This window comes from Oenanthe melanoleuca, chromosome 1, assembly GCF_029582105.1.
Source record: "Oenanthe melanoleuca isolate GR-GAL-2019-014 chromosome 1, OMel1.0, whole genome shotgun sequence".
NCBI classification, from domain to species: Eukaryota; Metazoa; Chordata; class Aves; order Passeriformes; family Muscicapidae; genus Oenanthe; species Oenanthe melanoleuca.
The window spans coordinates 52,220,124-52,246,402 of NC_079333.1; the positions used below are offsets into that span (position 1 = coordinate 52,220,124).

General features: G+C 43.1%; 1 protein-coding gene across 1 annotated transcript in view; it reads right to left on the minus strand.

Annotated features, from left to right (window-relative positions):
* SETDB2 (SET domain bifurcated histone lysine methyltransferase 2) overlaps nt 1–26,279 on the minus strand; it is a 45,033-nt gene that overhangs the window by 16,341 nt on the left and 2,413 nt on the right. Inside the window, exons 3-16 of the mRNA XM_056491715.1 lie at nt 25,022–25,144; nt 23,577–23,642; nt 22,909–23,011; nt 21,733–22,299; nt 20,122–20,241; nt 19,026–19,195; nt 18,060–18,282; nt 17,111–17,195; nt 16,502–16,595; nt 15,507–15,835; nt 14,434–14,522; nt 12,267–12,370; nt 5,353–5,848; nt 374–509 (exon numbers count right to left, since the gene is read on the minus strand). Coding sequence (XP_056347690.1) covers nt 374–509; nt 5,353–5,848; nt 12,267–12,370; nt 14,434–14,522; nt 15,507–15,835; nt 16,502–16,595; nt 17,111–17,195; nt 18,060–18,282; nt 19,026–19,195; nt 20,122–20,241; nt 21,733–22,299; nt 22,909–23,011; nt 23,577–23,642; nt 25,022–25,144 — 2,705 coding nt within the window. The remainder of the gene's footprint in view (nt 1–373; nt 510–5,352; nt 5,849–12,266; nt 12,371–14,433; nt 14,523–15,506; nt 15,836–16,501; nt 16,596–17,110; nt 17,196–18,059; nt 18,283–19,025; nt 19,196–20,121; nt 20,242–21,732; nt 22,300–22,908; nt 23,012–23,576; nt 23,643–25,021; nt 25,145–26,279) is intronic.

Sequence of the window (26,279 nt, forward strand, 5' to 3'; positions counted from 1 at the left end):
TACATAACTTTCTGTGGTCTGAAAATCCTCATCCAAGAGGATGAGTCTCAATAGTGTCTCAAGAAGAACTATTCCTGTTGCTAGACCATATGTGATCTTTGTGGTATTTTCACATGTCTGAAAGCACTGATCAGCAATAGACACACATGAAAACACTATAGATGAACAGCTCCAGCTGTGCAGGCACATTCTCTCCTGGTCCAAAATCCTGGCCAAGCCCTGTTGCTTTTCACCCAAATATAAACTTGCTGGTTTGAGTAACCAGCCTTTCAATCCAGACATCATTGCAAAATCAAAAAGAGATAAGCAGTGGAAACTTCCCTCCTACCCCTTCTCCACCTCTCCTCAGTACTGACCAGCTAAAGGCACTCACCAGACAATCCTGATGAGCTGCAATATCACTCTCTGTGGCAATATACATCACAGAGCAAGCCTCCCCTTCTGCACAAAATGCACATGTTCTTCTCACCATCTTCGCCATTATCCAGAAAGCACCTAGAGCAGGAAAACTGGGACAAAACACAAAGCAATTGACAACTTCCATAGGCAAAGCAGGACAGAGGAAAGCAGAGCCTGCCAACACTTGCCTTCTAACTGCTTCTTCACTTACATCCCCTGACCCTTGGTGCTTTGCTCCTCCAGTAACAACTACCAGTAGAAGAGAAAAAAGCTGCACTTGGCACAGCAGTGGGATGGAAACCAGATGCCAGGAGCTCCAGCAATTAGAGCAGCAGAAAGAGTGGTTTATCTCCTCTTGGAAAGTCACTAGCAAGTCATAAGGGGCAATAAAAGTTTTCAAGCTTGCTTGGCAATATCTGCTCCAAAAACAGATTAAAGGGACGTCTGGTAAGTCATGCCCTAAGGTGTGAAACTCCTTTTATTTGGAGGACGGCAGTCACTCACAGTGTTTTCTTAACCTACTGCTGCCATATGTGGTCTGAGACTCAACAAGGGACAGAAAAACATCTGCCCCCAAGCTTCACCAGTGCCTTCCAGGAGTTCACAGAAAACAAGGAAGAAACACTAATTTCTTATTGTAAGGATGTAGCAAAGTAGTGTGGAGAGGTCTGCAAGCATATTGGGGCACAAGGAAAAATCATAAATGAGAGACTCAAATATTCTCTCTCAACAAGGTGAAACACTAACAGGAGTGACAGAATTTTCCCTGAGCCCTGGGAACTACCACGCAGTCTTTCTCCAGCAGGTGCAAAATTCTGAGGCCAGCTACTTCACAAAAGCAGTCTAAGTGTTTCTGGACAAGCCTTTACACACATCCCCCACCTGCAGGTTAGAGCATCACCCCACAACAATTTGTAGCAGAAATTTTACTTTATCTGTGTTTTTGTGCAGGTCCACCACAGAAATCTTCAACAACTTCCTGCTCCTACAAGATGTATACTCCAAACTATCCTCTGCTGGAGACGTCACCTCTGGCAGCACAAACTCCTGTATGGCAAGGGGGATGAAAAATCTGTGTTTACTTTCAAGAAATAGGAAGCTCTGAAGTTAAATAATTCTAGTGAGAGGTAGTAAGGCCCAGGTACAAAATAGGCAGGAAACCTCATAGTCCAACAAATCCTGCAACCTTTTTCTGGGTTTCAAAAGACAAACTGTTTTCATTAGTTTCCATTTCCCTTGCATTAAACAGACTGGGTAGCCCCAAGTGAAAACAACACCAGAGTGGAAGAGGATTTTTTATGTTTTCTCCCCCCTGGATCACACTACTGACAATTTACTTATAATCACAAGTCACTTTGCACACAGCTGGAGTTTTTTTCCCCTCTGTCCTAGAAGGCAGAGTAGAAACTGATTTCCAACACCCATCCATACACTGACCATCAGATCAATTCCAGAACCTGAGCAATAAATAAATACAATAGAAACGAACAGAAACACAAAAACATATTAGAACTAGAATAGAAAAGAAATTCAAAAGAAGAACAAGCTAGAGTTTGAAAGGCCTAGAATACAGAAAAAGCTCTCTGCAGCAAAACCAATACCTGGCATCAATGCAGACACACAGGCCCTGCTCAGGCCCAGTCAGAGAATCCAGCTCTAGGAATTTTTTAAAGAAGGGGCTAAAGGTGGAGTCTACAGTCCCTGGTGCTCTTACAGGCTCTGAAGAAATCCCAGTGCTGATGGAGAACAGAAGACACTTGGTCAAGGTCAGCCTTGGGGTTAATCCAGCAGCTTTTTAGGAATCCTGAAGCAGTGGAAGTACAGCTCTTGGCCATCCATCTGTGCAGAAGCAGCCAGCCTGCACCTACTGCCCTGTTTAGCTCTGTATCCTGTCGCCCTGCGGTGGGTTGGCCCTGGCTGGATGCCAGGCACTGCCCTAAGCCACTCTATCACTCTCCTCCACAACTGAATGGGGAGAGAAAATACAACAAAGGGTTCAAGGGTTAAGGACAGGGAGAGATCCCTCATCAAATACCATCACAGGCAAAGCAGACTCAGCTTTGGGATATTAAATTAACTTATTACTAAGAAAATCAGAGCGGGATCATGAGAAGTAAAATAAATTTTAAAACCACCTTGCCCTCACCCCTCCCTTCTTTCCAAACTCTACCTCCTTCCCCCAAGAGGCACAAGGTGATGGAGAAAGGGGGTTATGGCCAGTCCATCACTCATTATTCCTGCCACACTCAAGGAGAGTCGTTCCCCTGCTCCAGTGTGGGGTCCCTCCCACTGGAGATAGTCCTCCACAAACTCCTCTGTGCGTCCATCCCACGAACAACAGTTCTCCATTAACTGCTCCAACACAGGTCACTCTCCCATGGAGTGCAGTGCTTCAGGCACAGCCTGCTCCAATGTGGGTTCATTCTCCCAAAGGTCACAAGTCCTCCAGGGAATCTGCTCCAGTGTGGGCTCCCTCTCCATGGGTCTGCAGGTCCCTGCCAGGACCCTGCCCCAGCGTGGGCCTCCCACAGGCTCAGAGCCCCCTCTCAGGCATCCACCTCCTGCACAGGCTGCAGGTGGATCTCTGCATCCCCATGGATCCTCCATGGGCTGCAGGGGCACAGCTGCCTCACCATGGGCTGCACCAGGGGCTGCAGGGGAATCCCAGCTCTGGCACCTGGAGCACCTCCTGCCCCTCCTTCCCCACTGACCTCGGTGACTGCAGAGATGCTCCTCTCATGTATTCCCACTCCACTCCTCTCTGCCCACAATTATATCTGCCCAATAACTTTTTTTTTCCCCCCTTCTTCTTAAAAGTGCTACTACAGAGGTGCTACTATCATTCCTGCTGGGCTCAGCCTTGGCCAGCATAGGTCAGTCCTGGAGCTGGCTGGCATTGGGTCTGCTGGACATGGGGAACTTCTGGCAGTCTCTCAGTGAAGCCACCCCTGTAGCCCCTCCACCACCCAAACCTGGCCACACAAACCCAACACACCCCCACAGGTGCCTGTGCTCTTCCAGGAACAGGATACAGAGTTAAACCGGGCAATGGAGCTGGCTGGCCACTCCTACAGAAGAAGGGGGAGGCTAAGGGCAGGTGTCCAGTTTCATAGTTTAATTACATTTCATCTGAACAATGCCTTGCTTTTGCAGGGCTTAAGCCTGACACTCAACGATTCCAGTTGACACCCTTGGATCTGCCAGAAAGTCAAGAAACCCTTTCCTCCACTCTTTCAGTAGCACTGATGGCAGCATTGCTCTGTTACTATTTCTCCAGCTGCATCTTTTTCAAGCCGAAGAATCTGAAACTATTTAACTCTTCTGTGTACAGAAGCTGGTCTGCAGTTTTTTTCCCCTCTGTCACTTCTACGTCCCTTCTCTGGCTACACTCAAAGAGGACCATACCACCTCCAAAAGGATGGGCCATCGTTTCCACTACAAAGTCACAACATCACTCTGTATTTTCCTTCTTTCCTTAATAATTCTCACTATTCCAATCACATTTTAGTCTGCTTCTGAGCGCAGAGCTGACACTTCTGGAGACCTACTGTTGAAAGCACAAAGCAGTGAAAAAACCACAAAACTCAACAAGCAATGGGGCCCACGGTGATCAGAGCACACAAAGCTGGGTGGAAGGCTTGTGATTTGTGCTGCCACAAGTCCGGGGAGGAATGTGAGGCAGTGTGGGAGCTGTGTGGCCTTGTTCTTTCCCTTGCTTACCAGGAAATTGTTTGCACCAGTTGCACCTCCGGGCTATTCCAGGCAATGCAACCACAAACACGGAAAGGTACAGAAGTATCCTGATTTGTACCTAACTGGAGGGTGAGAATTCAACACAGAAATCATAGGGACAGATCCATGGGTTTGTCCTCCTGGCCCCATCAGAAGGGACGCCTTTCAGTGACGGTCACCTACTGGTCACAGAAACAATTAGGTTGGGAAAGACCTCTGAGATCATCAAGTCCAAACAACGACCCAACGCCACGATGTCAACTGGACCACTATTACAGAGTATTACAGTTCCCCAGATCTCTTTCTTAAGTGGCATCAGATTAAGTAGGAAGGGCAGCAGCCTTATGGTTGCTTCTCTGCCACATCCATCATCTTCCACTTATCAATGCTGGATTTTCACCTGCTGTTTTACAGTCAATCCCTTGCTGTCCCAAAGTCCTTCTGCAACCCTTTGCTTCCACTGTCACCAGCACAGGGAACCCAGGGGGCCTAGTTCAGCTGTAAGATCTGGGGGTCCTTCTGCTGCCCCCTGCTCATGGCAGAACAAATGACGCTGCAAAACAGAAGGCAGAGCAGCAGCTGGGAGAACAGTCACACCTGGCCACTCCTCCTGTACCTGTGCCATTTCCTAGAAGCAGGGCTGCTGGTTTCAGTTCTTCATTTTTTCACAACGGTGGCTAAAGGGAAGGCAGCGGGAAAGGAAACAGAAAGTAAAAAGGGAGAACAGCGCTGGCAAGAGTGCAGGGCTTGTGCCACTTTCAAATCCAGCAATTCTGCTGAAACATCACCAGGGTCTAAGCATTTGCTCTCCAGACACACTTCTGAAAGCATCCTTGTATGTAAATATCCATCTTTTACACAGGAGGAGGCTAAGGCACACAACCTCGAAGTATATCCATAGGGAAGTAAGGAAAAGAACCCAAGCCCCCTGACTTCCAGCACGCTGTTGAAACCCACTGCCCCAGCTCCTGCTCTGCTCTCTTCTTCCTTCCAGTGCAGTGCAGGACTGGATCTATGGAAGCAGGAAGAAAGAAATCACACACCTGTTACCCCACACTCACTGTGTCCCTCGTTTGTGCTTAGTGAGGAAAGAAGCACGGCAGGAAATGCCTAGATAGCTAAGCACGACATTAACTTCCCCATTCTCCCCGCACGGTTACAGAACAAACACACCCAGATTTCACAATGAACAAGAAAGAACAAAGCTGTCCTTCTGATCACCTTTCACTTGTGAGCATCACGTTCCAAGCCCCAGGCACGGGCAGGGCATCTTTGGCTACACCGGGCTGCCTAGAGCTCCATCCAACCCGGCTTTGAACACCGCCAGAGATCAGATACCCACAGCCTTTCTGGGGAGCCCGTGCCGGCGCCTCACCGCTCTCACTTCGGAAGAAGTGAAGAATTTCTTCCCGGTGCCGCCTCACGGTCTCCCCCCGGTGCCGCCTCACGGCCCGAGCCCCGGCAGGGTCCACTCTGACCCTGCGGGGAGGGCGGGTCCCCGCGCTCCCCCCGTCATGCCCGCGGTGGCACTTACCGCCCGCTCGCGGCGCGGCCCGGCCCGCGCGAGCCGTCACTCCTGCCGCCCCCTCCCCCGCCCTCAACTCTCCCGCGCGGAAGTGGGCGTGCCCGGCCGGGGCACTGAGCATGCGCAGTGGCTCCCAGCGATGCTCCGCCCCGCGCACCCGCGCGGCGCTGATTGGCTGCGGCCCTCGCGCGGCTGGCGGGAAGGCGCGTCTCTGCGGCGCCCGTCACGTGATAAGGGCGGTGCGCCCGGGCGCGCCGGGGTCACGGTTCGGTCCCGGGTTCGATACCCGCGCCAGGCACTGCCCCGCGCCGCCGCCGGGCAGCCATCTCCGAGAGCTTCCACCATGGGAAAGGCCATATCCTGCCTCCTAGCATCCCTCCCTACCCCGTGTTCGCTTTTCGCGGAATTATAGAACTACAGTCCAATCTAAACCTCCTCGGGTGGAGCTTCCTGTCGCTTGTTGAGAAGCCACTGACCCCGCCCTGGCTTCGCCTTCGTTTCAGGATCACCCGCGAGCCCCCTTTTCTCCAGACGAAACATCCCCAGCTGCCTCAGCAGCTCCGCACGGGAGTTGTGCTCCTGACCTTTCCCCAGCTCTGCTGCCCTTCTCTGGGCATGCTCCAGCACCTCCACGTCCTTCCTGATTTTAGGGACCCAAAAAGTGAACACGGGATTTGAGGTATGACCTCACCAGGGTCAAGAACAGGAATACAGTCACGCAGGCCGCACTATTACTGATACAGGTGTTACAATCTGCTATGCAACAGTTGGCTTTAGCTATTATGTATTTGCTTTTGCAAATTATTACAAATTTAACCGCTTCCGTGGATATAGTGCAAATTGTAATTGCTTTTATGGACAGTGTAACTAAAATTATGCATGAAGCAAGGCTATCACAAGATCTAAGCCTGCTTGAAAAAGATGTATCACAAGATATGACTGCTCTTCCAAAATGTAAAATCAAGGTAGCACAGGCAGAGAACAAAATACTATTAAAGGAGAATAGTGTGAGAAATGAACCCCACTTTTCAAAAATTTTAAAAGTTTAATAAGGGATAAAAGGGACAAATCCATAACAGTGCTGGGTGCTTGGCTACAGCCAGAGGCACTGCAGCTAACCATAGCACCTCTTCTCACATACTTTTTCTATTGCATTGGTCAAATACATATTCATAAAGATTATACTTAAACATTTCTTCAAACTTGTTTATATGTTCTGGGAATTCTTAAGCTTGGTTCGACCCCTGACCCACCTTTTTAGAGTATGTGCAGTAATTATGGATGTGATTTTAGGATCGTGTGCCACTCCCTCACAACGGCCCCCTGTTCCGTGGTTTCAGCAGGTGACACTTATTGATAATCGAAGGGTTATTTCACAACAATAGCTATTTCTACAAAACTTAACATTATAATGCACAACACATAGTATCCAACTTAATATTTGCAAAAGCCAAAACTATAATATGTGTTTGTCACGCTGTCCACAAACTAAAATATCATCCATAAATGATGTTCTGAGGATACGAGATACACAGGGGCCGGGGCATTGGCCACAAAAAGCAAACAAATCATACCATATCAAAAGCAGTTAAAAGTGATTGCAACTATACTATATCAAAATCATTGTGATTACTAATAATTTGCAAAAGCCAATACATAATAGCGAAAGCCAGCAATTGTTATTTGTAATATTTCAAGTCCAAAGTGGCATCAGAAGACCACCCCGGACTGCCTCCCTGACACACCCTTGGAGACTGTAGCTGCGGACTTAAGCAATGCTGCGGCAACCGGAGGCGGAGCTGTGGTAAACGGGCTCTGAGAAATGTGCAAAGTCATTTGGGGAAACAATGCCACTGCAACAGTATAAAGGGCTGCTTGCTGAATGAAAAACTGGGTGTGCTCTTGGCTGTTGCCACAAACCCAGCGCTGTTACTTTTGCTTTATTGATGCGTCCCTTATTATTCATTATTTAATTCTTAAATTTGGAGGAGTGGGCTTCGTTTCTCACACAGGCCAGGACGCCATTGGCCCTCTTGGCCACCTGGGCACACTCTGGCTCATGTACAGCTGCTGTGGACCAGCACCTCCAGGTTCTTTTCTGCCGGGCATCTTTCCGTACACTCTGTCCCAGCCTGTAGCACTGCCTGGGGTTATTGTTACCCAAGTGCAGGACCTGGCACTTGGTCTCGTTGAACCTCCCCCAGCGAGCTCACCAGCCATATTAACAGGCATATTCTGGCTCATCAGGAGGCCACACCAAACACAACATGGAGCTTTTAAGATCAGTTCCCTTTACCAGCTAGATCAGCTTTGGCTTTTCAGCACTGCTGGCATCATTCCAGCTGGTTTCCCAAGTCCCTTTGCACCTACCCAGATGCAGCATATCAGAGTAAAATCAACCCATGTCCAGCCTTGGAATTAGATTATATCTACTAGCCAAATGCTGCTACACAATTCCAATTCCCAGATCTATTATCTATGTGATAAACGTGATTCGTTCTAACTAAAATTGTAACTGTATTAGCAAAATTTTTGCTTCATATCAATAGAAAAAATTTTACTCAATTGTTATAAAGCAAAAAGGATAAAGGAAATGGTTAAGCAAAGCAGATGGAATCTTCCTCCAGATGTTTGGTGGGAGTAAAGGATAGTAAGGATGTAGGTCTGATAGCAGCACTAGAAATAAAACTTTTGACTTTTAATTGGGCCAAATTTGGATTATTCCAGGCATTGGACACTTGGATGTGGGAACATAAGCTCAATTCTATAACTCTAAACTTAGTGCACTTGTGCCACCTGCAAGGTCAAACAGCAAACACGAAGAAGACCCAGAGCCTTCATCGGAAATAAAGACACCCAAAAGAATGAGAGACCCCCCCAGCTACTGGTGGAGCACGCACAACAGGACACAGTGACATAGATTTTAGAAACAGAATCTAGGAGGAGCTTTCCAGAAGATTCTGTATTAATATGTATTAGCAAACAATATATAAATGAGATTTTTAGCTCGATTAATTTGGTGTGGGAGGAAGGGCCCTACCCATACCCCTGGTCAGTGTATCCCCCAGTCGGTTTCGCTTATGCTTTAGTCAAACCTCAATTATACCAAATTACTCACTGCCAAATTTTGTACATACTAAATTCTATGTATTTAATATTTTTGATTGTATTCATTTATATACAACTGCTATTTAAAACACTCATACTAAATTTAATCTTGTTGACTGATTAATTTGACAAATCGAACATCCATTCATAAAATCTAGATACTCAAATGAGTCAACATGATTCAAGTACCCTCAGGTGCATAAATCTCAAAGTAGTAAAATCTTCCTCACAGAAGTCTGTCCTTCAACACAGGAAACAATTCTTTGTGGAGGAAAATCAAGTCCAAAACTCTTGTGAGCTATTCTTCCAAACTGTGCGCTATCAAGCCATATAGTTCTGTGGAATACAAAGTGATTTTTTGGCAAAAAAAATAAAAATCAGTTAATATGCTCCAATCCAGTTTCTTTTATATTTGTGCCATAAGTGATCTTCAGCTGCCTTTGCACTTATATGCTTATCTTGGGCGCTAATATTTATTTCCATGGAGCCCATATACATCCTCACATCCCTATTGACCCTCCATAGCGACCATCTTGCTCTCTGTAAGAGCTGCAAGTCACATCTCAATGAAACTAATTCCCACCAGGCACTCTTCATTTATGATGTCCCCAACAGGCTGATGAGAAGTCCCAAATGTGTCATTCAATAGGTGCTTTTGAGTACTTTGTTTGGAATATTTTCACCTGTTTTTCCATCAGTGCTTGTGCTCATTTTCCCTACACACTGCTCTGCTAAAGCACAGGTGACATGAGGGGCTGTGCTCAGAAATATCCCCATCTGTGAGCTGTGACATGCAGAGGAACAGTCAGCAGAGCAGAGAGCTCAGGTGAGCGCTCCTGTGGTCATTACCTGCAGAGGATACTTGCAGGACACCCGCAGCAGAACTTGTTCTAGTAATACTACAGAAGCAGGCAGAAATCACACCTTGTACGGTGATTTTGCTCATGGATAGGTTATAGTCTCTGGTCTGGAGGGAGAAAATGAAGAACCACCAGCCTGGAGACAGACCTGATAAACCCAGCTAGCCAAAAACTCCTGTCTCATACACATGCCTTCTGTGACACCTACACTCACACACAGACTCTCACATAATTGCAGACCACACAGAGCAAGTAAGTGCTGCCTAGTTTGAAACATCAGGTCTGTTTTCCTGCATTAAGAAACAGGGATTTTCCTCACTAGCCCAGTATTATTAATTCCTACCACTGATCTGGAATATATAACCAACAGCAGTAAAATGTACCTTCTCTTCCCACCCTCCTGATGCTTTAACAACATTCCCATTTTAGTTTCCACATTCAAGTCAAGCATAGACCCAGATGTTTTCTGCATTTGTTTAAAAGCCTAATACCACTCCTGGGTTACCCATGGGTTTCTCATGTCTCTGGTTAACATTGAAAGATGTTCCCCCAAGGCATATTCCCTCTAAGTAGAGACACATCTTCAATGAAGCAAAAAGCAACTGGGCTGAGTGCTGTCTTCAGCTAACAGAGTGGCTGCAGTGACAGAGGGACTGATCAGGGCAAGAGTGGGTGGCTCTGACCTTCTGAAGAGGTACTGCTCCAACACTGGAGTAACCCCACTCTTCTGCATTTATCCCTGAAGATGGGTGGTGAAAGCTCATACAAACCCAGAGTGTGATGACTGGGACCAAAGCCGAGGACAGGTTTGCTTGATGGATGTGTCAAACTCTCAAACAGAGCTGTGGGAGAGAAGATCTGAAGTTTCATAGTAAACAGAATGGTTCACAGATCTGTTATCTCTGTTAAAAGTCCATTTTTAACCTGCTGAACCTCCTTGTGCATGCTGAAATTTGAAAAATTCAAGAGCATCCTGTGTTGCAATACAACCTCATAATTTTTAAGCTTGAAGCACCCAAAACAAACTTAAAAAAAACCCACTTAGGGCCACAGATAAAATGTTTGCCCACAGTTATACAGCATATATACAACCCAATTAAAAGAGAACCCTAAGCCATGTGAGCATAAGACATCCATTGCCTCTTGGCCTCAGGGCTGAGAACTGGCTCCTGGTTCTCTTTCATTTTGTAGTATGGGTTTGGACATAATTGGGCCAAGACCTTCATTTGTTCCAACCATTTGTCTGAAAACCCCCACAGGAGCAGGGTGACACAGTGAGCACTGAGGCATATGGATATGGAATATGGGATACCAGCCATGCAATTAACACATGAATAGTGGGTGGTTCTTCCAAGACTCATTTATCAAGGATCAAAGAAAGGTGCAGGTACAAGACTCTCATGTTTACCTTCTCCAACAAAGGTAATTTGACTTCATGCCAACCACTTTATTTCATAAATGACAGCCTGAGTGAGTCTTTTTTTTTAGCTCTCATGCTAATCATCTGGCTTTATGGCAGTGATCTCCCTGTGAGCTGGGATGCTCTCAGTGTTACTCCTCAAGGCTGAGAGACCCCTGATCAACTGCAGGTCTTTGGCAAGTGACCAGTGTCACACACAGCCTTGTACTATGGTGCCACTAGATTTTGTACTGGTAACTTTGAATCATTAGCATATCCTCTGCAATGACAGAGTAAATGTTGCTATCAAACTATGTTAAGTCTTACTTTTACAACATTTTTAATAAAACCACTTTTTTGAAGCCTTTGGAAGTGGTTCTTCCAAAGCATCTAAATTGCTTATCTGCAACACCTCCTTGCTTGCCCAAGGATCCAACACATTCAAAAGCCACACACCTGCACACCCATCCCTTGTTCCATTTCAGAGCCACCTCTGCATCTGCACTCCATGTCTCATTAAGTACTTGTTTCTCTCTTACCAACAAACCATATGGTACGGAATTCTGTGGCCCACCTGTCTCATACACAATATGGCACTGAGATGAGGTATACTGGATTTCTCAAGGATTTCTCTGTGTGTCACAGAAGTGGAGAGGGGTACAATGCAACAAAACCCAGTCATTTCCCTCCTGCTGCAGCAGGACGTGTCCAGCTCATTTTGTAGTACAAACACAGCTCTGCAGAACTGTTCTGTCTTCATTTGGGACTATCTGTCCCACTGGATCAAACAGGCTTAGGTGTATTTTAAGAATTCCTAGTGCCCAGACAGGCAGTCTTGCATTCATAACGAGTTTCAGAAACCTGAGTTTTGCTAACTCAGCATTGTGGAGGGGCGCAGAAAGCACCAACAAACTGTTGCTCTCATCAGTCGAGTCTCTGCTGCAGATGGCATGGAGCAGAAATTCTTCTAGTGCACTATGTCCTTTGCTTGTGGACTAGAAGCAGAGAGGAGAAAGACCAGAGAACAGAAATTACCTAGGAAAGGTTTGATGCCCATTCTTAGGACAAACAGTTAAAAGTGACACTTAAATGTAAATTTTAAAAATCATCAGGTGAAAGGCATTTTAGTTGAATGCAATTAGCACCACGGACTTGAACGTTGTAGTAGTCATCCCTTCCAGCATATAAATCCCCAGGTACAAGATGTATTCACAGTAGGAAAGCTTTGCCTATAAGGTTTTTTTCCTGCACTTCTGAACTCCACAGTGACAGGAAATTTCTGTCTCTGGCATGCTTCCAGCTTCATAACCATAATCCCATGTGAGTTCGGTTCCAGCTTTCACAAGTCTAAGAAATAAAACACTCAGTCAATTTGCTTGAACTAAGTGAAACAGCACTGTGCTAACAATTTGTCACCAACAACACACATGCAAACCCAAAAATTGTAGGGGGCAGGGAGCACCACACAGGCAGCTTGTTGGGAGAGAAACAAGAGGTACAAGGAGTCTCTGGAGTCACTCGTGCTGCTTTGCCTATGGAAACTGCTATGGAGATTGCAAATAGGGTTGGAGTTTAAACAGTGTGCTCTAATTTAGATGAAAATTCTGGGAAACAAAAATCAAACAAACAAAAAAACCCCATCAAAACCAAAGCCAACGAACCAAAAAAAAAAAAAAAAAAAAAAAAAAAATAGAATAACAAGCAAACAAAAATGCTGAAACAAAAACAAAAACAAAACAAAACCCCAAAACAAAAAAGAAGAAAGGAAAACCATGTAAGTTTAACATGTAAGTGATGTAAGGATGAAAGGATGTAAGTGATACATCTAAACGAATAACACAGTTTTATTATTTTTCCTATGTACAGTGCATCACTGCAGTTTGAACAGATCTCTATATATGTTGCTGAAGCCTGTCCTCTTTGGTCTGACAGGCTACATTTTAATACAATTGCACTATGTGCACAAAACCCAAAACTCAGAATTGAACACATGCTCCTCTTGAGCCAGCTGCTCTGGTAGTACAATAGAAGAAATGTCTAAGGCAGGAAACTCATTGTCCAAAATTAATGCCAAACTAAATACCTGAGACTATGATGCAGAGGGACAGCTGATGGAAAATGTAATAAAATATGAATATTGTGATGAAGAGAGTAATTCTCTGATGTTTCTCACTGGATATGGTATAGGGGACATCCAGTGAATTCCCAGGCAGCTGACTGACAACAAACAATGAGGACTTTTCATACAGCACATAATTGCTGCCTGGGAGTTGCTGACTTGAGATGGTCTAGAGGCCAGACATGTAAAACAAATAAAAAAGTGACTGGGCAAGTTCATGGAAGGCACATAATTAAGCTCGTCCTTAACTTAGAAAAGTTGTAAAAGGGTGATGCCTAGAAAATGGAAGAGCCAGTAAGGGGAGCTCTCCTTCAACATCTTCTTCCCTAAATGTCTTTGCTGGTCACTATTATCTCTCTCCAGTGGCCTCAGTCCCCACTACACTTCTTTACTGAGTACCTGAGGAAGAAAGACTCTAGCTAAAACAAAATCTTTTTCTGGACATATCTCAAAACATTGTCTTTACATTTCTTGGAGACCTCCCAGTGCAACCACAACATCTGTGTCAGTATGGAGCAGAGTTGCAAGGCTCCACAGAAGATCAATGTTCCTTGGAGCTGGTTTGTCTGCACAAAGTCTCTCCTCTCTGTTCTGTTCTCACCTAGTACTACTGCTGGCATGCATATCAGCTAACATTATTCATACAATTCATCTTTTCTCTCCTGGGTTGAGCTGCTGCCATATTGTGTCTTGCTGGCACCAGCTCTCTGTACCTCTCTTTCTGCTAGACACTAAGGAAATATCTTCATCTTTTACTTTCAGAACAAATTGTCACCTCTGAGTATTCTATTGTCACATCCCTAGGATCTGCTGGGCTACACAAAGTCCTGCTCGTCCTGATAGCTGTGAGGAAAAGGACTGAAGCCAGCTTGTTTGGCCCACAAAGTGTCTCAACTTTTATATCCTGGGGGTTTCAATCCTACCCTATGAGCTGATGGCCATTCCTTGAGACACAACAGTGGAATGAATGATCTTGGCTTTCTGAATGACCACACTGAGTTAAACCTATTTCTCCACTGAAGATTATCACTGAAGTGGACACATCAAAATTAACCTTCCCTACTTTACATTTTAGGGCAAAATGGAAGTAAAACTCATTAGTGATAACTAATTAGCTGTATTTCTTCTGTCTTTAGTGCACAAATGGAAGTAATCTATAAGAAAGTACTTTTGTGCTTTTATAATCTAAGCATCTGCCACACCCCTCTGTGTAATTATGCCCTAATAACTAAGCACTATTTTTTTCCTCCTAGTGCCTTGAATGAACAACATTAAACTTCCAGAAATTCACCTGTTTGTGAAGAATGCCACCCATGGAAAACTTCTGTTGTGAGTTTCTACAAACACACTTTGTGCAAAGAGATTTGGGCAGCAGCTGTGCTGTAAAACAGAAGATCTGAATTAGAAACAGTCCAACACCACATTGTTGCCTGAAAAAACTATTTTGTGTCAGATATCTGTCACCAGTAAAGGCAATTTCTTCCTTCCCATCTCCAGCCCACATAGAAAGTTTATCACCCAATGCTACTGCCAGGGCAGCAGTGCTAGGGAGCAAGCAATGGATTACATGACTATGTGTTGGCCAAGTACAGGATGTGAAAGGTCACTTGGTGCATGTAGGAACATGTGTATGCTCATGGGAGCAGAAGGAAGGTTTCTGCAAGATGCATTACTAATATTAACACCATATTACCTCTGCAAGGAAGAACTTAAACATATGCAAGGGCTTTGCTGTAAGACATATTCATGTCAATGAAGAGAAATAAATTATTTGCAGACTACCTGCAGATGTGTCTGTGAACCATTTGTCTTAGATGGAGGTACTTGCCAATTGATTGCTATTTATTTCTTGGCAAGTCAAAATTGACTTAGGTAGCAAACATGTACACAGTATGACACACCACTTTTTGAACCTATGACTGAACAGTAGGGAAGTTTTGTAAAACAACACATGTCCTAAGCCAGCAGAAACTAGAATTTACAATGGCTGGGGAACAAAGTAAACAAAACTGGGAGAAGCCATGTGGCTCAACAAAATATGTTATTTGCTCTCTGAACCTCTAAAAGAGGCCATCACGAAAAACATACCATTCGTTTCTGGGGATTATGTCTCTCAGGAACCCAGTGGTGCCAAAAGCTGCAGCTGGTACATAGCACTATCAGCTTATGGAGGCATGAATTGCTGGTGTGACCCATTCTACTGCCCTGTCATCCTGTGATGGCAGGGAGCACCACACGTGCCTCTCTTGCCATGTGCCTACCACCCACACTGTTTATGTGCAAAAACTTCCTAGTTTAAGCCTAAATCAGTAAATGATGTATTTGCACAAACAACGAAGAGCACCCATGCAATTTAGTACTTACATTTAGAAAACGACCCACATTGCCTTCTTTTGTGGCATCCAGTACATAAATATTTTCTTCATTAGCATTCTTGGGGAGGATCCCATCATCATCAGACTCCTCACAAAGTGCATCTTGTTTTGGCTGCCTGCTATTTTCTTTGTAGTCAGCCTTTGGGGGTGCATTTTTGGATGGCCTCACAATGCATGTGTCATCCAGAACACTGGACGTGCCACAATCAACACCCTGCAGTGACTGACTCTTTCTTTTGCATCCTGCACTCTCTACACCAGCAGAGTCAGTCTGTCCAATTTCCATCAGATGTTCTTCCTTCTGCTGCTGGGTAGATTCTGTCAATGAACACATGTTACTTCTCAACACCAGTTCAAGGCCAAAGCCTTTCCCTTGTTTGGCCCTGAACTCTTAGCCTCCCACTTCTCCCCCGTCCTCCAAAATCTAAGCAGCTTCCTTGCTATCTACAAGCCTATAACACAACTTCTCCATGTCTCTGATCAATCCTCCCACAAATGACTGTTTCCTGCTGTGATGCCTAAAGCACTTGCTCAAGGTGCCTCTGAGTGACCAAGTATTTCACTCTTCTCAAATCCCATTCCAGACTGAATTCTCCCACATAGCATTTTTAATCATTCTCCACCTTAATTCCCAAGAGAATCACAAACTATAATTAAGATAAAATCAAGACACATGCAAATAGCATCACTTCCACACTGCCTCTCCAGCTTGAGGTTCTCCCGCCCCGGTGTTAAACCCTATTCAATTTTTGTTGGCTGGAGCAGGTACTGGGTGTGACACAGCAAGATCTGCAAGACTGACTTTCCCACAACTGCACAGGATTTGAGAAGCTGTTGTCTGGACAGTTCAACATGTCTCAACATCCACGGACAACATTGTTCTACTCTAAGAACTGGCCTGACTACACTGTCTACATTAAAGTGTATCACCTGATGGGAGACAACTGTACAAAGCATGCAGCATGTAGAGCTCTGCAAACCTACTTTCTTTTCCTTTCTTTGTTCCACCGGTTAGTTTTGTTTTGCTTGACTGATGAATCTGAGAACTATCATCTTCATCTGAGCTGGCAGTGTGCGCCTGTGTATCAAATGAAAAGGCTGTGATGTATTGTTGCTGCACACAACTCTGGGCCAAGAGGGCAAAGCAAGTGGCTTTTAGAACTCCAAGGCTGAAGTTTCAAAGCTACTGTAATGCATAGCTGTGGCTGAATTCGAAAAGTTAATACATTTACTTCAATGCAACATTTATCTTAATTTCAAATTATCCTTCATAATTATCACTCTGGCCCCCTAACCCTGTACACAAGGGATGCAGGGGGAGAATAATTACTTCAGGCTCTTGAGAAGTGTAAGTGAAAGGTGGAGAAGGGAAGGCCATGAGTGTAGATAGTGCTGGTCTGGGGGAACATGCTGAAGAACTGATAATGGAGAGGAGATGGGGTACAGCTTCCAGCATGACAGCCTAGCTCACAATGTGACAAAATCTCATAAAGAAAGCTCATTAAATCTATCTAAACATACAAGATGAAAATGTCAAAAATAACACACATATTCAGCACAGTGAAAAATTAATCTGTTAAACCCATTTATTACCATTTTTAGCTGGTGATTGTGAAAAACAAGTGTTCTAGTTCCAAGCCTTCTCACAGTTGCATTACTTGAGTTCTTTAGACGAACCCTGTAGAAAGGTCAAAAGGAAATGATAAAGGATAAACAGACCCATAAGTAACTCTCACAACACACAATTCTGTAATGGTGTCTAGTTCCATTCTCTTTCCCAGAGGGAACTACAGCAGAGCCTGCAGTCTAGCCTCACCCCACATTCCGTGAGTATTTTGTTCTTAAGAATTGAGAACCTAGACTAGATTCTCTATAGTATTTGTAAGAAAGCAGCTGCACAAACTTTTTTGAGAGATCAGCAGCATTTTTTACATCCTTTTCAAGTTGTCATGCTGAGAACTAAATTGTCTGCTGCTTTGCTATTATTATATCATATTATTTCAAAACAGAGCACCTACAGAGTTTTGCCTTTTCCTGCTACTACTTTCAACAGTTTTGACAGTACAGCCTTCAACTAGGAAAACATACTCACTGCAAAAGTCAGGTGTTGTCAGACTCTTAACAGGAGAGGTTAAGGTTTCTGGCAGGGAAGGTTATGTTACAAATAACAAGGTTTAAAGACTGGGAGCAAAGGGCAGAATAGCTGGTGGCTGATGTATTATCAAACCTTTTTAGTGTCATCGAGATTCTTTAAACAATTTATCTCAAGAACATTTTATTAATCCTTTCAAATTAGCATTACCATTAATGCCCTGAACAGATCAAGTGCACACAAGAGACGAACTGTATTTCTAGAAAATGCCAAGTGGTACACATAAGTAAAATTAATATAGAGGGGAAAACTCTGTCCCACTAGAAGAAATAATCAGGAATTTAAAAAGAAGTTCAGAAATATGAGGACATACTCTAAGTTATACAACAGAATTTCTAGATTAGCAGAATATTAGTTTTGTTATGCTTCAGCTTACTTTGCTAAACTTACAGGGTTGATTTATTTTCATTATCCACAGTCTGAGATAAAGATTCCTGATTCTCAAGAATGTCATTTTTGTCAGCCTGAACTAGTTCAATCACTGAGTCTGAACGGTCAATGCCAAGTTTTCTTTTTTTGGAAGAAAAGTCATAGCCTCTGTCATCCACTGCACTTTTCTCCTTCAGCTCTTGCTCAGCATCTCCCAATACTTCAGCTCTGCTCATTAATCTGCCTGAAAGAAAAAGAAAAGTTTTCTTGGTTGTTGTTTTTTTTTTTTTTTAATGCTTGTTTGCTGAGTCACACTCACTATCACAGGTCAAACTTACATTTACAAATACAAGAGCATTACTCGGGAAAGCAAAATATGAATGCTCTCTCTAATTCCATGATGTCAATATAGGCTGAAGTACAAACTGAATTAGACAAGGGCATGCAGTGATAAGACAAAGGACAAAACTGAAAGAGAGCACATCTAGATTAGCTATTAGTAAGAACTTCTTCACCGTGAAGGTGGGAGGCATTGGCACAAGTTGCCCAGAGAACCTGTGAAAGCCCCTTCTCTGGAAGTGTTCAAGGTCACATTGGGTGGGGTATTGAACCACCTGGTTTCAGGAAAAGTGTCCCTGCCTGTGGTGGGGATGCAACTAGATGCTTTTTAAGGTTCCTTCCAACACAAACCATTCCATGATTTTATGATTTTTACTGATAGCCCTGGCATAGGATGCACAGATTTGTGAGGGAAAAAAAATCAGCAGTCCAAGATAGGGTGCTTCATATTGTTTTGTTTGTCTGTCACCATCTCATAGCAGAGCTCTTCTAAGTTCTTCTGTCCACTTGATCATATTGCAAGTTAAGATTACATTGACATACTTCTCTTCCAATCCTGTATTTCCCTGTTCTCGAAAAAAATGCAGGGCACACACCACGGGAGAGGGAGAATTATGATACATGTCTTCACAGGTCCCCTCCTGCTACCTGAGTAAGTACAAACAAATGTCCCCTTGTCGATGTCATCCAGGCAGCGGACGCCCCAGCCCTTCTTCTCTGTGTTGAACACTTGCAGCCTGACTTGAATGCCATGCTGTACAACTCTGTTCTGACACATCAGCTTGTCACACCTGCACAACACACTACACTCATAAATCCTGTCAAGAGGAAGAAAAACAAAAAACAATATAAATGGATGCATTACCATAACAAAGTTCCTATTATTAATTCCCCTTCTAAGCATCAACATGGCAGTGGACTGAAATATAAAGACTCTGGTTGTGCAGCAATGCTCTGAAGCTTGCTTGTGCCTTTCTTGACTGCTGATTCATTAATTTTAAGAGTCTGTCTTCCAGTACTCGGCATAAGAAGACAAGAAAAAAAAAATGCTATATTTTTGTTTCACAGGACTAAATCATATAGAAACAGAAATTCTACAAAGCACATAATTCTGTACAAGACAACCTATGCCTGGTAATGAAGCATTTCCAAAAGAACTCATAACTGTGCTTTTTTTTTGCATCTGTTTCTGGGTTCTCTGGCAACTTTAATTCTGCATGTCAGCCAAAAACTAACATCACACAGAGGATGAAAGGGGCTCCTCGAGCCTGTAGATTCAAGCCCTTGGCTATTGCATAACTCATCTCCTAGACACCTGAAGTAACTGGCATCTTCTCCAGGTCACCTATTAATCCACAGGAGCTGAATAAGAGAAAGAGCAAACACTTGAAGCATTGGATGGCTTTGGAGATTCTTGGAAGAGTCACCCATAACCAAGTCTGGCAAAAGCAGATGGCTGATGTATCTTTAGGACTCGCGTCACTCTTCACACTTCTCTTGGACCTTAACCTAAGCTGTGAAAACTGCAGGATCTGCAATATAAAAGGTTTTTTTTTTCCTCCTATTTACTCAAGTCACATTAATTATTTTTTATCATCCTGATCTGTCACTAAAATTGTGACAAAAATGGAAGGTTTCAGTAATTCAAAAACTCTAGCTATTCTAACCCTGTGGGCACTTGGACTGAACTATTAAGTGCTGTTTTATTTGTATGCTCTTATTTTACTCCTGTAGTCTTTCTTACCCACTAGGAACAGGTCCCTCCAGTCTTTTGTAACGGTATCCACGGGATCTTTTACTACTTGGAGACAGAGAAATTTTACTACAGCCTCTTGCTGTTAACTGTAGGCATGCACATTTTGACCTAAAAAGAAGAGTAAAACATCTCAGAATGGATTTGAAGCAGCATAAATCAAACATAAATCTAGGTAATTTGAAATGCACTTGACTACACACACACATGAATTTCCATATATATACCTATATTCCCCCTCCTTGCTTCTTTTACTCCCCAAGACTGTTTCAGGCACCTTTTTCCTTAGTCTCTTGGCTGGTTATTTGTGCTTTACAATATCTATGTTCTCTCTACCCCAACCACATTCTTCTGCCAAGCTCCTTAAATGCCACATGCAAACAGCTGAAGCACAACAGAAACTTATTATAAGCAGGACACAGTCAAATGGATCAAATGAATAAAAATCATCCCTTCTGGCACAGCATCCCAGCCTGCTTGCCACTACTTGGTTATCTTCCTCCCTCCTTAGCCCCCAAGAAGTGAAGAACTTTACACTGTGGAAAATTCAAGCAACAGTGCTTGTCTTCACCATTATATGTCACAACAATTTCAAAGCGTCACGGTGATTGTGCAAATCCTAAACTCCAAAACTGCACATCACAAGCATCTCAATTCTTGTGGGACTTCAGTGCAAAGAAGTAGCAGACTGTGTGCTTGCTGTTTCCCACCACTCAGCTGAAACTACGTTACTAAAATTAAACTTCATTATGCCAGGCTATGATTTCAAGCTTTTGTTGGGTCATGAGCAACTATGTTGCACAGCAGCACATGCAACTGCCCAACCTATCAATAATATAAAATGGATGCAACACCAAATAATGCCTACAGAGAGAGAGATCAAACACCCTTCCAGAAGGTAGACAAAAATACCACCAAACTTGCATATGGTAACTGTGGCAAATTCCCACAGTGTCTGTAGCTCAGAGTTATTTGGATTTAGAAAAAGATGACAATGAGCAAGAGTATTGGAACTGCTCAGACCACAAAATAATTCTGTAACCACTGATTTTTGTAGTTTCTGTTTAGACAAGGGGAAGGACAACATGTAGAGGTTGGGAACAGAGATGTTTCTTTGTCTGCCCTCAGCAACCCTCTAAGGTCCAAATAATCTGATCCCTCAAGGCTGTCCCACCCCATCTATAGGATGCCATTTTACAGCAGGAACTGCAGCAGAAATTGTCATGCAGGATCCTTCCCTGCCTGCTGTGAAAACAAGCCTGCCTCTGCTGGCACAAGCCTCCCTTCCCTACTCTTTTTCCAAAGCCAAGATATCTGCTTGTAAGCTCCACCTGGAGAAGAAGCACTGCCAGTTTGGGAAGAAAGGAAAAGGAGCACAATAATCTGCCTGTTGGTCACTTCCCTCCCTACAAGAGAGGGTGGACCAGTAGGAGCACCCAAAGTTCTGGAGAAGAGAAAGACACAATGGTGATAGTCAACACAAAGCATGGCACAAGATATACCAGCATCGCTGGTCCTGTTTGTTACTGCACCTTCACACCCCGCCAACCTGCTGCTGAGGCACTGCTTGTCACTGGCCCGAGATGAGATCTTTCTACCTACCTATCAATGCAGCCATCTGTGCAGTCACAGGAATCAGCAAAGAGGCTAGAGAAATTGTTGAGATAATACCCACGTGGCCACGATGACTTCCGATACTTGAAATAAGGCAATCTTGCATGGTCGAGATTGTTACAGAAGGAGACAGGCACAGACTCGGCTCCGTTGCTAATATCGAACTCAAACACGAGGGGCTCGGGATTCATGGTGTTCCTGCCCAACAGCACATATGTGTTGAAGGAAAAGTGATCAACAGATAAGAAATTGCACTCTGTTTCAAACAAGTAATTCCGCACATCCCGAAAGCTTCTCAGACTCCGACCGCAAGGGGCTTTGTAATTCACATCCAGTGACTTCGAAAGGCAGTCTGCTTTTGCATGGCGTCTTTGAAAGTCAAACAGGATTGGGATCTTCAGAGGATTTTCACCCCTATAGGAGCCCAATGCTTTTTTGGCAAGACATGCACTAGAGCACTTGTGGCTCTGATACTGCACGTTTAAAGGTAAACCTTGAATTTTGCTAGATGCCTCTTTACTCCCTGAGCAGGTTCCTTCCATGACTTCTTTTTCACTATTTGAAGTAAAGGAGGAAAAAAGAAGAAAGAAGAGCAGCATCTTAGACAACCAGTGCTGTGTTCAGTTTCTCAGCGGTTCAGTATTTTTAGCCCCATTGCTAGAAAGTGAAAGGTTTCACATGGTGTAATCGTCCTAACAACACATGAAGACATACACATTCAGTTGCATATAAAAAAAAAGCTTCTTCCCAGAACTTACATTCTAAAAGGCAGCAAGGAAATAAAAACAAACAAACAAAATAAAAGGAACAACATGTTTACTCCCATCTTTCAAATCAGTAGGTGAGGCTAAATACTAAACACATGATAGTTTGCACAGCAAGGAAAGCCTGAGAACTGATGCTTAAGTCCTAACCCTGATAACACTCATGAACCATTATTCACAGCCTAATGTCCTATTCTGCAATGTACCCATGTGGGAAATTAGACAAGTCTATCCAAAACCTCAGATTTTCCACATAGGACAAGATAAAATCATTTTCACTTTGAAAACTCACAGGATTCAAACTGGGTTTAAAACACTGACTTTAGAAATACAAATTTGAGAACTCTCTCAACTGTAGTAAAGAACATGTCAAATAAGGATGTGAAATGAAGGCACTGACCTGTCAGAAGCTTCTGCAGTGTCTGCAACATTGTCATCTGGAAGAAGAGGCTCCAGTTTGGGTTTGGTTTCCTGTGCACCATCTCCATTCAACTCATCACTTACTGAAAAAAATCAAATGTGAGCAAAACCTTCATCAATCCAGATTTCAATTTATGATTGAGTTTAATTCAGTTACTAAAGAGATAATTAACAAAACACACTACAAGCATTTCTATGAACTACAGCTAACAGAAAGCTTGTCAGCAAGTGCCCTGCTGAAAAATCTTCCATGTGATTTTCAAAGTGACCAGAAGGAACACACACACGAAACACATTTACAGATTTCCCTTCATTGTTAGAGATAAAAGGATCCCAAGCTATTACAGCTACTGGAGCCATGCACAGGATAACTGCTCACAGACAGCTTGGGTTCATAAGGGCTTACTAGCTCAACCTCTCTTCCTGTGATACAAGTATTATACATACACACACAAACCAAAAAAATACAAATCCAGGTGAGAGTTCACAGTTCAGTACTCGAGGAAATTAATAATTGGGTTTTCCTCAATGTAATGCTAATGGCCTTCTCAGATCTAGTTTATTGATTTCAAAGAAGGGAATTGAGCTTTTGCTGAGTAAAACAAGACAAATCCACAAACCAAACAAACACAATGGAAATGCACATACCATTTGCCAAGGTTAAGAGATCACCTAGATTAGCTTCATTCACCAGTGCCCAAGCCTGCCAGCATTCTACACAAAAAAACCCAAACCAAAACAGATACTAAGTTTAATTTAAGTAATGATAATAGGCAAAACAAGGTGTTAAATCCTCCATAGACACTTGTTTCTCCTCACTGAGCTCGCCTGAAGCATTGCAAGACTGATACTACTAGAAACATGTTGCACCACAGACCTTAACAGACACATCTAGGAATTACAAAATTGTAGCTGTAAATTGGAACTGAATATCCCTCAGCTTTTGGAAAGGTGCTGGAATATTTCCAAACACATATAAACGGGTGGTCTACAGTGGCAGTAACATCAGACTGATCATCTTCTGGCTAGGAAGGGCTGGAACTTGGCAGACCAAATTAATGCTACTTCTAAATTGGTGGTAATGGCCTTCAGACAGAAGAATGCAAGACACCCATTCTGTCTCAACCTCTTATGCCATGCAATAAATACTACAAGCTGGCAGACAACTCTCAGCAAAATCCACGTTAATGTTTTAGCTTGAAACCTTCACAGAACCAAGCACAGAAAAATTCAAATTGCACTTTAGCACAGATTCATTGCATCATCTGGGGATTCAAGTTCAACTTTTGTATCTGCATATCTTGCTTCGATATTTTGTTGTAACAGTCAAAATGTGGGAGCTCAAGAACACAAAAAATGGCACTACCAGTTTAGAGGAAGTGTTATATATATAATGCAGAGTGTGTGGCTATACTAGATTAAAAGCACCTTTGGACACTACATTTTCTTGCACAAGAAACCCCCAAAAAGATCCACAGATTACATTTAGGTGACTTCACAAAAAGAAGCAATTTTACTCAATTAAATAAACCACTAACAGGAAATCTGTGTACTGCTCCAAGCTTATCAGAATTACAAATTTAATGTATTTTGATGTAGATAGAGGAAGTTTATTTCCTTGAAAATCAGGAACAATCTGAAATGCATTAGTGTCACATTTTTCTACTGTTTCAAGTTATAATGGTGTCTCTGACAAAAAATAATACTGAAATGATTATTATCCCACCCCAAAACGACTCAATTCACTGAGATCAGCTTGAAAAGCTAAAACTTCTGATAATAAATGAAACACAAGGCACTGCAGATATTTCATTAATTCTCAAAAATTAATATTTCAGTTCCATGTGCTTAAGAGCCATGCATTGTTTGAAAAAGTATACAGGCAAAACAAGAAAATAGCCAATTGTACCTGAAATTACCTTTCTTTTTTAAAAGAGAAAATACTTTTTTTTTTTTTTAAAGTGCTTAAAACCACCAAAAGCTAAATTATTAAAATTCAGAGATATCTGGACTATGGCAGATATCACATAGACCTATACAATGCAGGCCATAGTACTCTGCAGTCCAGTTTAACCACTACAAGGATTTCAAACCTTGGTTTGTTGCAGTTCCATTCTTGATCTTTTCCTTCAGCAACGACAGCACATTTTGCACCTGCTCAAATATGACATCCACTTTTCTACCTCCCAATTGTGTCCAAAACGTCTTCACATCACCTGAAAAGCAAATTACCATTTACAGCTCCTGAGAAGCCTAAAACCACACCTAATTCCTAGTGGACTATTCAAAGGCTCCCACTCATTTCATTTGGAGGCACTTCTGAATAAACAATCAGTACATCACGACACATTAAACTTTCAGAAGTCTATTCCTAAACATAATCAAGAAAGTGAAACAGAAGTCAAGTGATGAACTGGAATGGCTTCCAATGGTGCACAATGCTCCTTCAAGCTACTTTTTAAGCAGGTCACAAAGGGAGCTGTGGAAGCCCTTCTTCAAATACCAGCAAATGAGTCCCACAAAAAATTAATCACTCACAAAAAGTGATACAGGAGAATATTTTCAATTGAATGAACTGAATATTTTCCTTGACAAAAGACAATGACTTTTTTTAATAGCTGTAACCTCTCTTAGCTGCATAGGCTGACTGTCCTGTCCCATCATTAGTTTTTGTATGTTTTGTAGGGGAAAAAAACATTCAAAGTATTTTCAGATAAAAGCAGTTTGATGAATTTTGTTCAACAATGGGTATCAGTTGAAATAATTAACACATCCCATACATCACGCCTCCTTCCTCCACTCCTCCACTAGAAATATTTATAAATAATAATTTTTTAAAGAAACATTTTTTAAGCTACTGGTTTAGAACTGCTCCTCTTCCAAAGGTATGTACCTTTGAGGTGCTAAGCCCATTCATGAAGGCTCTTGTTAAATCTAGCTGTGCACTTTTGTCAAGGGCTGTGAAAAGGAAATACATGCTTCAGCGTGCCAAAAAGATGATGGCAGAAGAAAGAACCAGCTCTTTCTCAGTTAATGTTGTTCTTCTTCAATGATCAAGCACAAAAGCATAAACAAATCTGTTTCCCTACTCCATTTCTAGAGGTGGAGTCCACTGTCATCACACTAGGTTTACATTCCACTTTCAGACAGCAACCCTCTGCTGGCAAATGTGCTGGGGTGACACCTTCCCAGCAGTCAAGAAATACTGCATACTTGTAAGGCTCTCAAAAAGATATTCCTTCATTTTTTGACTTAGTAGAGAGTGACTTCTGTTGCCCAGGGTACCAGAAGCCCAGTGATGCCATGGCAGTGTGGTTACTCTCAAAGCACCATGACAGCAGTGAAAGAAGC